This window comes from Saimiri boliviensis, chromosome 7 (genome assembly GCF_048565385.1).
Source record: "Saimiri boliviensis isolate mSaiBol1 chromosome 7, mSaiBol1.pri, whole genome shotgun sequence".
Classification (NCBI taxonomy): Eukaryota; Metazoa; Chordata; class Mammalia; order Primates; family Cebidae; genus Saimiri; species Saimiri boliviensis.
In genome coordinates this window covers 16,297,923-16,311,802 of record NC_133455.1, presented here as the reverse complement: position 1 = coordinate 16,311,802, position 13,880 = coordinate 16,297,923, and the positions used below count along the sequence as shown (strand labels likewise).

Here is a 13,880-nt window from a genome sequence, read left to right as displayed (position 1 = left end):
TTTTGTGCTGCTTGGCCTCCTGCCAGGAGGTGGCGCTTTCCAGAGAGCCCCAGCTGTGGCAGTGTGGAGAGGAACCTGCCGGGCACCCTAGAACTCCCAAGTGTATGTGCCCTTTGTCTTCTGCTACCAGGGTGCGTAAGAAGGACCATCAGGTGGGGGTGGGGCTAGGCGGTCTCTGCTATGGGGGATGGGGGTGAGATTCCCAGGTCACTGGAGTTGTGTACCAAGGAGGATTATGGCGGCTCTGCCGAGTCACGTGGGTTGTCAGGAAGCGGGGCCTCGCCCAGCTCCCGGGCAGACCCCCACGTGCCCCGACCACAGCCTCCAGACTGATTCCAGGTGGAGGGCGATAGGGGCTTGGAAACCTGCCCCGGCTTGGAAACCATCTCCCAGCTGCCAAAGAAAAGGGCTTAGTTCTTCCCGCACCTGTGGAGTCTGCACACCGGATTTGCGTCCTCCGCAGAGTTCTGGCCGGGAGGCTGCTTACCCTGTTCCAACTGTTACCGAGTTCAGCTGGAGATCTGCTTCTCCCCGTGGAGCTATCCCCCTCGCCCTTCCACGGGATCCCCGTGGTGCCAGGCGGGAATGGGCTGCTCGGGACCCACGAGCTCCCAGGGCCCTTCTGCTGCTTCCTCTACCCTGTATTTCACTCGCTCTCCAAATTGACCCAGCGCCAGGTGAAGTCGGAAACCTCTCCCGCAAACAGACCTTCAGCTTCTCCTCTGGGGGTGAGTGCTCCGGAGAGGAGGTCTCCCTTTCCCACTGCCGCAGTTGGGGCACTCGAAGTTTTGGGGGGCTCCCCTGGGTCCTGCGGGAGCAGTCTGCTTCTTTCAGAGAGTCTGTGGGTCCTCTTCAGATTGCTGGTTTGTTTTTGCAGTTGATCTAGAGCTAAAATTCACAATGCGAACTTCCCTACGCTGCTCTGTCTGGAGCGTCAATCTAGTCCTGCCTACCGTCCGCCATGATCTCTCTAAAACCTCCTTTTTTTATTTTATAATTTTTAAAGACAGATTCTCACTCTGGCACCCAGGTTAGAGTGCAGTGGCATGACCGTAGCTCATGGCAGCCTCCAACTCCTGGGCTCAAGCGATCCTCCTACCTCAGCCTTCAGAGAGGCCGTTCTTCTGCCTGCCACCCCTAGGTAGATCCCTGAATGTTCCTTTCTTCTCCCCAACAGCTGCATCTCTTCCGTGCCCCTGACCCAGTCCCTTTACCCTGCAGACATTCAGCACATTAGCTCGCTTTCGTTTTTTGGTGTTCTGTTTTGTTTGGCATGGACTCTTGCTCTGTTGCTCAGGCTGGAGTGCAGTGGCGTGATCTTGGCTCACTGCAACCTCTGCCTCTCAGGTTCAAGCAATTCTCCTGCCTCAATCTCTCCAGTAGCTGGGACTACAGACACACACCACTACACCCGGCTAATTTCCTGGCTAATTTTTTGTATTTTTAGTAAAGACGGGGTTTCACCACATTGGCCAGGCTGGTCTCGAACTCCTCACCTCAGGCGATCCTCATGCCTTGGCCTCCGAAAGTGCTGGGATTACAAGTTTGGGCCTCTGTGCCCGGCCCCATTAGGTTACTTTCATTCCACGCTCATGCCATCCCTCTTATGCTGCTGGGTAGACATAGAGCTTCACCGCCATCCTCCTGAGTGTCCTGTGTCTGCTGAGCACTAATTGCGTGCCTGGCACAGTGCTGAGCCCATTGCTCATCTCAGCAGGTTCATCCCAGCAACCTGGGAGAAAACAAAATCATTCTTTTGTCATTTTCCCACCGAGGAAAGAGAGGCTCAGAGACACTAGGTTCCTTGCCTGAGGTCACACAGCCAATTCCGATGCTGGCATCATGACTTGCATCCGGGTAGCTGAGGTCGTTGCATCCCACCTGGATGGGACTGGAGGTGACTATTCTAAGTAACTCAGGAATGGGAAACCAAACATGGTATGTTCTCACTCGTAAGTGGGAGCTAAGCTGTGAGGACGCAAAAGCATAGGAGTGATACAGTGAACTTTGAGGACTCTGAGGGAAAGGGTGGGAAGGGGTGAGGGGTAAAATACGACAAATTGGGTGCAGTGTATATAGCTCAGGTGATGAGTGCTCGAAAATCTCACAGATCACCACTAAAGAACGTATTCATGTGATACCACTGTTCACCAAAAACGTATGGAAATACATTTATTTCTTGAGAAAAAGTCTGTGCTTTCTACTGCACAGGTGATCCCATAATAATCACCAGCTTCACTGGCCCATCTATAGCATCATCTGCTTTCTCAAAAGCAATGCTTTCTCCACATATCATGGAGGACAACCCAGTCTCCGTTTGCACATGAGCGCATTGAGGTTCAGAGTTGGGGACAGAGTCAGAGGTCCTTCCTGACCCTTAGCCTCATCTTCTTTATGCAGACTCCTCTCTGCTGCTGTTAAAACAGTAGGAGGGGCCAAGGACAGTGGCTCACATCTATAATCTCAGCACTCTGTGAGGCCGAGGTGGGTAGATCATCTAAATTTAGGAGTTCAAGACCAGCCTGGACAATATGGTGAAACTCCATCTCTACTAAAAATATAAAAATTAACTGGGCATGGTGGCAGGTGCCTGTAATCCCAGCTACTCAGGAGGCTGAGACAGGAGAATCGCTTGAACCCAGGAGGCGGAGGTTGTAGTAAGCTGAGATTGCGTCACTGCATTCCAGCCTGTAGGAGGCGGCTTTGAGGGCTAGGTCTCTCTCAAAGGCAGTAACATCTAAATGATGCCTTAACTTAAATTTTAGTAGCTGAGAGGATGTCTATATCCACGGAATGGCCTCCAGGGGTCCTTGATCCCTGTGAAGACACAGGTGACATACTGTGCATGCCCGTATGTGCATGTTTTCCGTCAGAGCAGGTCTGCGTGGGCCTTAGTAAGCTTAGGCGTCTCAGCTAATTAGGAGAGAGCTACCTCCTTTGTCCTTCAGATTCTGCCTTCCCAGAACGTGGCTAATTCCCTCTTCCTAGTGCACCTTTGGTTTGGATTCATAGAGAATTAAACTGGAATCTATTATTTATTGGAGTACAAAAAGCTGCCGGGTGGATTAATCACACTGATAAGAGCAGTTGGTCGGTTGGAGGTGGTTTCTAGCATCATTAACCTTGACCGCTCCTGGAATGATGGGTGGATGGAGATGCATTTGTTTCGTCCACTCTCTGGAAATGTGCATCATAACAATGTGTGGGGCACTGAGCTGTCTGGAGACAGTGTGTATTGAGCATTTACCGAAACCACAGGAAAGGTTACACTGGGAAAGTTATGACCTCATCTTATTCCAGCAATGCAGCCGGTCCAGTCCAAGAAAAGACACCAGCTGTTGAGAACCCGTATCACAGGGGTCTGCGTGTGTGTCCCAGGGCACACAGGCAGAAACACGCCCCTCTTTGCACCTCCTTCAGACACTTCCTAGGATCGCTCTCAGGTGATAAAACTGCAAACAGCAAACAGGATTTCCAGTGTCTTCCTGGGGACGAAACAGGAATGAGGCTGAAGAAAGAGAAATGGGGCTGGATTGTGTAGGGCTTTGAGAGTTAGGTGTGTAAGTTTGGATTTAATCCTACACTGTGGCCCTCCAGGGAATGGTCAGTCCAGGGCAGTGGGCCAGAGGTCTGTCCTACCACAAGTGAAAGCAGAAATTTCCAGCTTCTAGATGTGAATCTACTGCTGGCTTGTAAACTCTTATGAGTCCTACCCCTTAGCAAGCTTGAAATATGAAATGTTTGCATTTCAAAATTTGACTTTTGTCTGTAATTTCAGTGTTTTGGGAGGCTAAGGCAGGAGGATCACTTGTTGCCAGGAGTTCAAGACCAGCCTGAGCAAAACAGCAAGACCCTATCTCTACAAAAAAAATTTTTTTTTTTTTTTTTTTTAATTAGCCAGGTACACTGACGCCTGCTTGTGATGCTAGGTACTCAGGAGGCTGAGGCAGGAGGATCACTTGGGCCCAGGAGTTCAAGGTTACAGTGAGCTATTATCACACTACTGCACTCCAGCCTAGGTGACAAAAAAGTAAATAAAAATAAAAATTTTGATTTAATCTTTAAGAACAGCCTCATTTTCAAACGAGGACACTGAGACTTAAAACACATGCCCTTGACGTTTCTTAACCTCTCTGTGCTTTCGCTCTTAGGAGCATTTTATGCACTTTAATTCTTACAACTCTATAAGGTAGATATACTTACCTGGCAGGGGAGATGCCATGATCACAAAGCTGGTTTTCCCAGGGTGAGGCTTATCCGTTGCACTCCCGATGTGCTGACCTTTGCAATTCCCCAAATGTGGGAAACCCGACTGCATAATTTGTGGTAGTCGGTGACTGCGTTCACGCTCTCCCCTGGTTTATTTTTTTTTTTCAACTCTATAAGGTAGATACCAAGATACACCCGTTTTACAGATGAGAAAAGGAAAACTGAAAGAGTTTAAATAACTTGCCTGGAGTTAGACAGCTCCCACACAGGACTGGACCGGGGATTTGAACGCGTGCCATCCCAGTCCAGAGTCTACTGCGAACCATGGTGCTGTCTTGCCTTTCTAGATCGTTGATCAAGCATATGTCCACGATTCTGCCACCTGCTCTGTGACCACCGCCTCGGTCTCAGTTGGATGGAAGGGTGCTGGTGCCTTTCCTCTCGCCTTCAGCACCACTTCCTTCAAAACTTTGACAAAGTGAAAAGCTGCCGGTCATCAGGGTACATTCTAGAAGGTTCTGCCATGTGCATCTTTGGTATCACAGATCTCTTGCTTTGTCTCCAGGAGAAGAGGTCGGTGCTGGTCATCTTGTGGATCTTGGCCTTTCTGGCGGGGAACACCCTCTATGTGCTTTATACATTCAGCTCCCAGCAGCTATACAACAGGTGAGCATGGGAGTCTGACCCCCACCGTGGGAGAGCGGGGCACTTGGCTGGGCTTGGGGCACATACCCTTTCACCTTGGAACGAGGCACAAGCTCTGTGTCACATTGTAACTTCCAAATTCCACCCTGCTGTTACTACACATGTATACCTAGACCAGCACTCAATAGTAAAATTCAAGGCAAGCCACACAGGTAAACTAACAACTTGTAGTTACCAAACACTAAACAGAAACAAGTGGAATCAATTATAATACTTGATTTTATTTAACCCAGTATATCAAAAATATTTGGGGGTTGTTTTTGGTTTTTTTGAGATAGGAGCTCACTGCATCACGCAGGCTGTCAGCGGTGTGATCACGGCTCACCGCAGTCTCGACCTCCCTGGGCTCAGGTGATCCTCCCACCTCAGCCTCCCCAGTAGCTGGTACTACAGGTGCATGCCACTACACCTGGCTAATTTTCATATTTTTTGTAGAGATGGAGTTTCCCTATGTTGCCCAGGCTGGTCTCGAACGCCCGAGCTCAAGCAATCCACCTGCTTTGGCCTCCCAAAGTACCGGGATCGATGATAGGTGTGAGCTACTGTGCATGGCCCCAAAAGATTGTCATTTTAACATGCAGTCAACATAAAAATTATAAATGAAATAGCCGGGCGCGGTGGTTCAAGCCTGTAATCCCAGCACTTTGGGAGGCTGAGGCGGGTGGATCACAAGGTCAGGAGATCGAGACCATCCTGGTCAACATGGTGAAACCCCATCTCTACTAAAAATACAAAAAATTAGCTGGGCATGGTGGCGCATGCCTGTAATCCCAGCTACTCAGGAGGCTGAGGCAGGAGAATTGCCTGAACCCAGGAGGCGGAGGTTGTGGTGAGCCGAGATCGCGCCATTGCACTCCAGCCTGGGTAACAAGAGCGAAACTCTGTCTCAAAAAAATATATATATATAAATGAGCTATTTTACGTTCTTTTTTCACATTAAGTCTTTAAGTCTTTGTAATCTGGTATCATGCCTGTAATCCCAGCACTTTGGGAGGCCAAGGCGGGTGGATCACCTGAGGCCAGAAGTTCAAGACCAGCCTGGCCAACACAGTGAAACCCCATCTCTACTAAAAATACAAAAATTAGCCTGGCGTGGTAGCAGGTGCCTGTAATCCCAGCTACTTGAAAGGCTGAGGCAAGAGAATTGCTTGAACCCAGGAGGCAGAGATTGCAGTGAGCTGAGATCACACTATTGCACTCCAGCCTGGACAACAAGAGTGACACTCCATCTCAAAACAAACAAACAAAAGTTAACTATAAGTCAGGCTCGGGCAGTGCCTTTCAGAAGAAGGCACTGCTGTCATAGGAGATGACAGTTCCATGTGTGTTACTGCCCCTGAAGACCTTCCAGTGGGACAAGATGCGGAGGTGGAAGGCAGTGATACTGATGATCCTGACCCCGTGTAGGGTGAGGCTAAGGTGTACGTTCGTGTCTTAAGTTTTAACAAAAACTTTTAAAAATAGGAAAAACCTTATAGAATAAGGATATAAAGAAAGAAAATATTTCTGTACAGCTATACAATCTGTTTTAAGCTAAGTGTTATTATAAAATCGTAAAAAAAATAAAAACTAAGTTTACAAAGTCAAAATGTTACAGTAAGGTAAGATCAATTTATTATTGCAGAAATAAAAATTTGAAAATAAATTTAACAGCTGGGCATGGTAGCTCATGCTTGTTATCTCAGCACTTTGGGAGGCCAAGGCGGGAGGATCACTTGAGGTCAGAAGTTCAAGACCAGCCTGGCCAACATGATGAAACCCCATCTCTACTTAAAAAAAAAAAAAAAAAAAAAAAAAAAATTAGCCAGGAGTGGTGGCAGGAGCCTGGAGGCTGAGGCAGGAGTATCACTTAAACCCAGGAGGCAGAGGTTACAGTAAGCCAAGATTGCATCACTGCATCCAGCCTGGCTGACAGAAGGAGATTCCATCTCAAAATAAAATAAGTGTAGTGTAGCCTACATGTACAGTGTCTGTAAATTCTACAGCAGTGTATAGTAATGTCCTAGGCCTTCACATTCATTCACCACTCTCTCACTGACTCACCCAGAGCAACTGCCAGTCCCGCAAGGTCTGTTGATGGTGTCTTATATGGGTATACCTTTTCTACCCTTTATATGTATTTTTACTGTGCCCTTTCTGTTTAGATATACAAATACCATTGTGTTATAATTGCATACAGTATTCAGTACAGTAACATACCATATCTTTATACGGTGTGTGTGTGTGTGTGTGTGTGTGTATGTGTGTGTGTGTGTTATTTTTCTAACCATAGGTTATCTTTATAACCTGAGAGTAATTGGCTACATCATTTAGCCTAGATGTGTAGTAGGCTGTGCTAGCTAAGTTGGTGGAAGTCAGCTCTGTGATGTTCACACAAGGACCAAATCACCTAAGGGTGTGTTTCTGAGAACATGTCCCAGTCATGAAGTGATGTATGACTGTATTTGATTTTTCCTCCAATCCGATGAATGCAACAGCTTTTAAAAGTTATTTTAGGCCTGGCGCAGTGGCTCAAGCCTGTAATCCCAGCACTTTGGGAGGCTACAGTGGGCAGATCATGAGGTCAGGAGATTGAGGCCAGCCTGACCAACATGGTGAAACCATGTCTCTACTAAAAATACAAAAACTAGCTGGACATGGTGGCAGGTACCTATAATCCCAGCTACATGGGAGGCTGAGGCAGGAAAATCGCTTGAACCCAGGAGGCGGAGTTTGCAGTTAGCTGAGATGACGCCATTGCACTCCAGCCTGGGTGACAGAGGGAGACTTTGTCTCCAAAAAAAAAAGTTATTTTAATGTATGTATGTCATTTTTTCTTTTTTTTTTTTTTTGTGGGGGGATTGGGGAACAAGGTCTGTTCTGACACCCAGGCTGGAATGCAGTGGTGTGATGACACTCACTAAAACCTCGACCTCCCAGCCTCAAGCAATCTTCCCACCTCAACCTCCAAAGTAGCTGGGACTTCAGGCACACATTACCATGCTTAGCTCCTTTTTTTTATTTTTAGTAGAGATGGGGTTTCTCTGTGTTGCCCAAGCTAGTCTTGAACTCCTGGCCTCATGTGATCCACCCACCTCAGCCTCTCAAAGTGCTCGATTACAGGCGTGAGCCACTGTGACCGGCTTTTTCTTTTTTCATTCATTTATTAATTCATCCATTTATGCCTATACTTTTTTAAAATCCTTAAAGATACTCAATAAAACAGAGCTTGGCAGACTACAACCATTCACCCATTTTTATTAGTAACATTTTGCTGGAACACAGCTACGCCCATCCATTTACATATCATTGACAAGTTCATCTGTGCTCCGACAGAGTTGAACAGTTATGGCAGAGACCATATATAGCTTACAAAGCCAAAAATATTTACTCTCTAACGGTGGTCCTCTAGATGTTAAATATGTGGGTAGGCCAGGTGTAGTGGCTCACTCCTGTAATCACAGCATTTTGGGAGGCCGAGATGGGCAGATCACCTGAGCCCAGGAGTTTGAGACCAGCCTGGGCAACATGGTGAAACCCCATCTCTACAAAAAATACAAAACTTAGCCGGGCGTGGTGTTGTGCACCTATAGTCCCAGCTATCTGGGGGGCTACCTGGGAGACTAGGGTGAGAGAATCACATGAACCAGGGAGGTCAAGGCTGCAGTGAGCCATAATCGCACTACTGCACTCCAGCCTGGGTGACAGAGTGAGATCCTATTGTTAAAAATACACACACACACAGATACATATATGCACACATGTATATGGATAATTTTTTTTCTTTAGAATCATCTGTGTTTTATAATTTTTTGTAATGGGCACTTTTTTTTTTAAACACAGTAATAGCAATGATTTTTAAATAATGTTAAGTAAGGCTGGGCTTGGTAGCTCACGCCTGTAATCCCAGCACTTTGGGAGGCTGAGGCGGGCAGATCACCTGAGGTCTGGAGTTCGAGACCAGCTTGACCAACATGGAGAAACCCTGTCTCTACTATAAATACAAAATTAGCCGGGTACGGTGGTGCATGCCTGTAATCCCAGCTACTTGGGAGGCTGAGGTGGGAGAATCTTGAATCCAGAAGGCGGAGGTTGCGGGTGAGTCAAGGTCATGTCATTGCACTCCAGCCTGGGCAACAAGAGCAAAACTCCCTTTCAAAAAGAAAAAGAAAAAGAAATTAAATAATGTTAAGTGATAAAAATGTCTACCCCATCTGGTTTGAGCTGTGCAGAGATAAGGTAACAGGGCTCCTTGCTCCTACACCCAAATACATGTCCCATGACGTGGGCACCCTCTTCCTCTGTGACATTGACTCAGTTCTGTACAGTGTGGTGGCAGGTGGGAAGGCAGAGCACAGGAAATTGAATGGATTACTTAGCCCCAACTTATCATCAACTTCCTTAAAATATCCCTGTCACCCTGGCAGCTGTGCACCTGGAAATTCTTTTGAAGCAGAGACGCTTCCTCCACCAATCTGCCAACGTAAACGAAGCAGGCAGAATCTCACTCACTCCCATGAGCATCTCGAACAGTCCACAGTTTTCCTTCCTGAGTTCTTCAGGGCTGCTTGCCGGCCTTCAGTGTTTTTAGTGAGTTTGTTGCCCCTGGTGCCTATACAGTGCTTAGTCCATAGTTGCTGCCCGATATTTGTCAAATAAATGAGTATCTCAGATTTTTTTTATTTTTTTGGAAACACCGTCTTGCTTTGTTGCCGCAGCTGGAATGTAGTGGTGCCATCATGGCTCACTGCAGCCTCAAACTCCTGGGCTCAAGTGATCCTCCCACCTCAGCCTCCCAAAGTGCTGGGATTACTGGCGTGGGCCACCACACCTGGTCACAATTTTTAAAGTTACTTATTTTTCTAATTTCAAAAGTAATTTATTTTTAATGGTGAAAATCTGAAAATCCATTTTAAAAGGACCAAAAACACCTTCCATTCTGTCACCTGACAGCAGCTTTGCTATTGTTTTCCTCTACATATTTGTTGTGGAAGTTGTCGTGTGCAAAGCATGCCATTTCATAGCTCTTTCATCTAGCAGCATATCACTTTAACACACAAGAAATGTCAATAAATGCAAGGAAGATTTATTTATTTATTTTGAGGCAGAGTCTCGGCTCTATTTCCCAGGCTGGAGTGCAGTGGCACGATCTCAGCTCACTATAACCTCCGTCTCCTGGGTTCAAGTGATTCTCCTGCCTCAGCTTTTCAGGTAGCTGGGATTAGAGGCACACATCACTACACTTGTCTAAATTTTTTGTAATTTTAATAGAGACATGGTTTCACCATGTTGGCCAGGCTGGTCTCAAACTCCTGACCTCAGGTGATCCTCCCGCCTCAGCCTCCGAAAGTGCTGGGATTACAGGCGTGAGCCACCATGGCTGGCCACAAGTAGAACTTATTGACACTTTCTGTGTGTGTGCCCAGGACTATGTTAAGAAAACATATCCACGAGGGCCCTTTGGGTTCCTAGCTTAAACAGACAAGGAATTCTTCCTTTAGGCATTGCTCCATGCAAGGACTCAAACAATCCTAGGAAAACCAAACAACAAGGCCTGAGAAAGGAAAGGGACCAGGGACTTCCTGGAATGTGATATTCAATTCTTGGCATGACTTAGCCATTCACTGGTAGTCTCTGTTTCTCCTTTAAAATTAAAGAGAGAGCGCTCCTGATTGGCTTTTCGGGGGCCATTGGGGCTGGGTCACAGAGTCCAGTGGGGATGTGGGTGGTTTCCCTGAGGATGGTGAGCACATCTCAGAATAGAGAGTTACTGGCTTAGCAGATGCCCTAAATGCAACCACTTAGAAGAATCCGTAGAGGGTATAAGAGTGATGGGAATCACATATCTACATCAGATACAAAATTGTGTTATGTCCCAGACTTGGAGATTTCACAAACCAGTAAAGTGACCCACAACAAAGTCCAGGGGTTTGCCATGTAGCTATCAGCTTCCTTTTTGCAACTAAAAATGTATTTTAAAAATGATCATCATGCAATAACCAAAAGGTAGAAGCAACCCAGTGTCTGTTGACAGATGAATGGGTAAACACATGTGGTATATACATACAGTGGAATATTATTCAGCCTTAAATAGAAAGGAAATTCTGACACATGCCGCAATATGGATGAAACTTGAAGACATTTTGTGAATTGAAACAAGCCAGTTACAAAAGGAGAAATAGACGTATTATTTCACTTACATTAAGTACCCAGAGTAGTCAAATTCACAGAGACAGAACGTAGAATGGCGGTTGCCAGGGACTGGGGGGAGAAGGGAATGCAGAGTTACTGCTAATGGGAACAGGGTCTCAGTTTTGCAAGATGAAAAGAGCTCTGTGGTTGGATGGAGGTGATGATTATGCAACAGTGGGAATGTAATTAGCATCATTGAGCTGTGCACGTAAAAATGGTTAAGACAGTACATTTTATGTTATGTGTGTTTTACCACAATTAGAAAAAAAATCTACCACTGACATCATTTCATAAAAGAATGGTTATTTTAACACCAAAGAATTAATTAGGAAAGAAAAATAATCCTGTAAACGAAATACATTTAGCTTCATTTTAAAAAAAGAATTTGGAGATCACTGCTTAAGCGAATGTTATCAGAACGTGGTTGCTGTTTGTGGAAACTGTCAGAAGGGAGGGAAGATTCTTTTGTGGATGGTTGGGCGTAGGGTTGGCCAGAGGACCTCTAGGACAGGGTGGAAACTCAAGTCAGGCTTTCAGGTCACATCCGTCTGTTTCGAAAATGAGCTTTGAGGACTGAGTGGTTTCGCCACTTTCTGAGGCCACCCATAAAAGCAATTTGAGGGGTCAGCTCCTAGGCCTCAACACAGATCTCATAACCTGCATTCGTTGCGTGGTCTAGAATGTCAAGGTCTGGGTGGAGGGCATAGGAGGTGTTTCCCAGAACCTTGGATGAATTTCCAGCTCTTGCCATTTTCTGGGTATGATGATGTTCCCGGTCTCAGACCTCTGTTCCCGCATCAAAGCAGGCTGAGTCGAACTGGCGCACAGAAAGAGAGAGAGAGAGGCTTAAGAGAGGAGCAATAGGCCGGGCACAGTGGCTCACGCCTGTAATCCCAGTTTGGGAGGCTGAAGCAGGCGGATCACCTGAGGTCGGGAGTTTGAGACCAGCCTGACCAACATGGAGAAATCCCATCTCTACTAAAAAGACAAAAAATTAGTGGAGCCCATGATGGCACATGCCAGCTACTTTGGAGGCTAAGGCATGAGAATCGCTTGAACCTAAGAGGCAGAGGTTGTGGTGAGCTGAGATTGCGCCACTGTACTCCAGCCTGGGCAACAAGAGTAAAACTTCATCTCAAAAAAAAAGTAAACCTCGTCTCTACTAAAAATACAAAATTAGCCAGGTATGGTGGTGCATGCCTGTAATCCCAGCTACTTGGGAGGCTGAGGCGGGAAAAGGGCTTGAACAGTGGAGGTGGCGGTTGCAGGGAGCCGAGATCACGCCATCGCACTCCAGCCTGGGCAACATGAGAAAAACTCCATCTCAAAAAAAAAAAAAAAGGAAAGAAAAGAAAGCGGGAAGAGCGACAAAGCTGAGTCCTTGTCCTTACTGAAGTCCCCAGTCTAGATGTGCTTGTATGTGACACCAACAACCATTATCTTATTTTTGCCTTCTTGGGGACCCATTTCACAGGTGAGGACACTAAGACTTCATGAAGCCCTTGCTAAGGAGTCTTAGCCTCAGAGGCGGCCCTTACCAGTGAGCTTGAATCTTCTCAGGATTTGATGTCTGAGGATCAACATTGGGCAAGTCATGTCACCTCTCTGAGCCTTCCCTAGTTTCCCTCATTTGAAAATTGGAGCCAAATTCACATTCTTCCCTTATTTGCCGGCAGGCTAATTAGGAAGGCCAAATGTCATAAGACTCATGAAAGTACTAGGTCAATGATAAAACATTGGACATATATCATAATTAATATGATTATTTTATGATGAATTACCATAATTAGACTGGGTACAGTGGCTCACACCTGTAATCCCAACACTTTGGGAGGTCGAGGTAGGTGGATCACTTGAGGCTGGAGTTTGAGGCCTGGCCAACGTGGTGAAACCCCGTCTCTATTAAAAATACAAAAATTAGCCAGGCAAGGTGGTAGGTGTCTGTAATCCCAGCTACTCTGGGGGCCGAGGCAGAAGAATCACTTGAACCCAGGAGGCAGAGGTTGCAGTGAGCCAAGATCGCGCCACTGCGCTCCAGTCTGGGTGATAGAGCGAGACTCTGTCTCAAAAAAAAAAAATCACCGTAATTATTGGTGGAGGTGCCTAAGGAGGAGCGAAACTGACAATAAAATGTATCAGTCCATTAAAGTTCATACAGTACTTTAGAAATGAATATTTATGATACGTTCATAGAAAAACAGTTTTGTAGCCACCCCCTAACCAAAAGCAAAAACCCTCACTAAAATGATGGAATAAAACCCAGGTAGATGGATTGAACACCAACCGGCGTCTGAGATAAAATGGAAAGGATAAGGCAGATCTTCATTCGATCGTGACCATGGATGCACTAGAGATCTGGAGGAGTGCGGAAATCCATCAACCAGCTTGGGATATCCCAGGAACGGCAAGAGCAGAGCTAAAGACAGGAGCTCAGGGCCGCAAACCTCTCCTTGTGTTATGACCTGGATGACCACTCCAACTTTTGGGTGAGGAGTCCCATGGAGACAGGGCGGGGATGTGGGAGGGACACTGAAGGTGTTGTGAGTGACTTGTCAGTAATTTTGCGCTACTCAAAACCCAGACCAGTCCACTCTCAGGATGCTCATTTTGTACCCTTTTCCGCCAGCCCAGCTGAGTATTTCCAAAGAATGTAGGAAGCATCCATTCTGTGCTGAGTGCACTTTTCCCTGCTTTGAAGGAGACAGATGGGATTTAGTCTGGCCCTTGCTCAGAGCCTCTAATTCTACAGAAGGAAGGAGAGAGACCAGCGTGAATTGAGTGCTGGTTCCAATCTA

At 46.5% G+C, this 13,880-nt stretch overlaps 1 protein-coding gene and 1 non-coding gene across 2 annotated transcripts in view; both read left to right on the top strand.

The window, feature by feature from the left end:
- The window catches only part of RNFT2 (ring finger protein, transmembrane 2), a 110,242-nt gene that overhangs the window by 22,568 nt on the left and 73,794 nt on the right, over positions 1–13,880 (top strand). Inside the window, exon 6 of the mRNA XM_010342832.3 lies at positions 4,775–4,875. Coding sequence (XP_010341134.1) covers positions 4,775–4,875 — 101 coding nt within the window. The remainder of the gene's footprint in view (positions 1–4,774; positions 4,876–13,880) is intronic.
- LOC120365235 (U1 spliceosomal RNA) lies at positions 4,196–4,358 on the top strand. Its single transcript, XR_005580242.1, has one exon. It is a non-coding gene; the product is annotated as a U1 spliceosomal RNA (small nuclear RNA).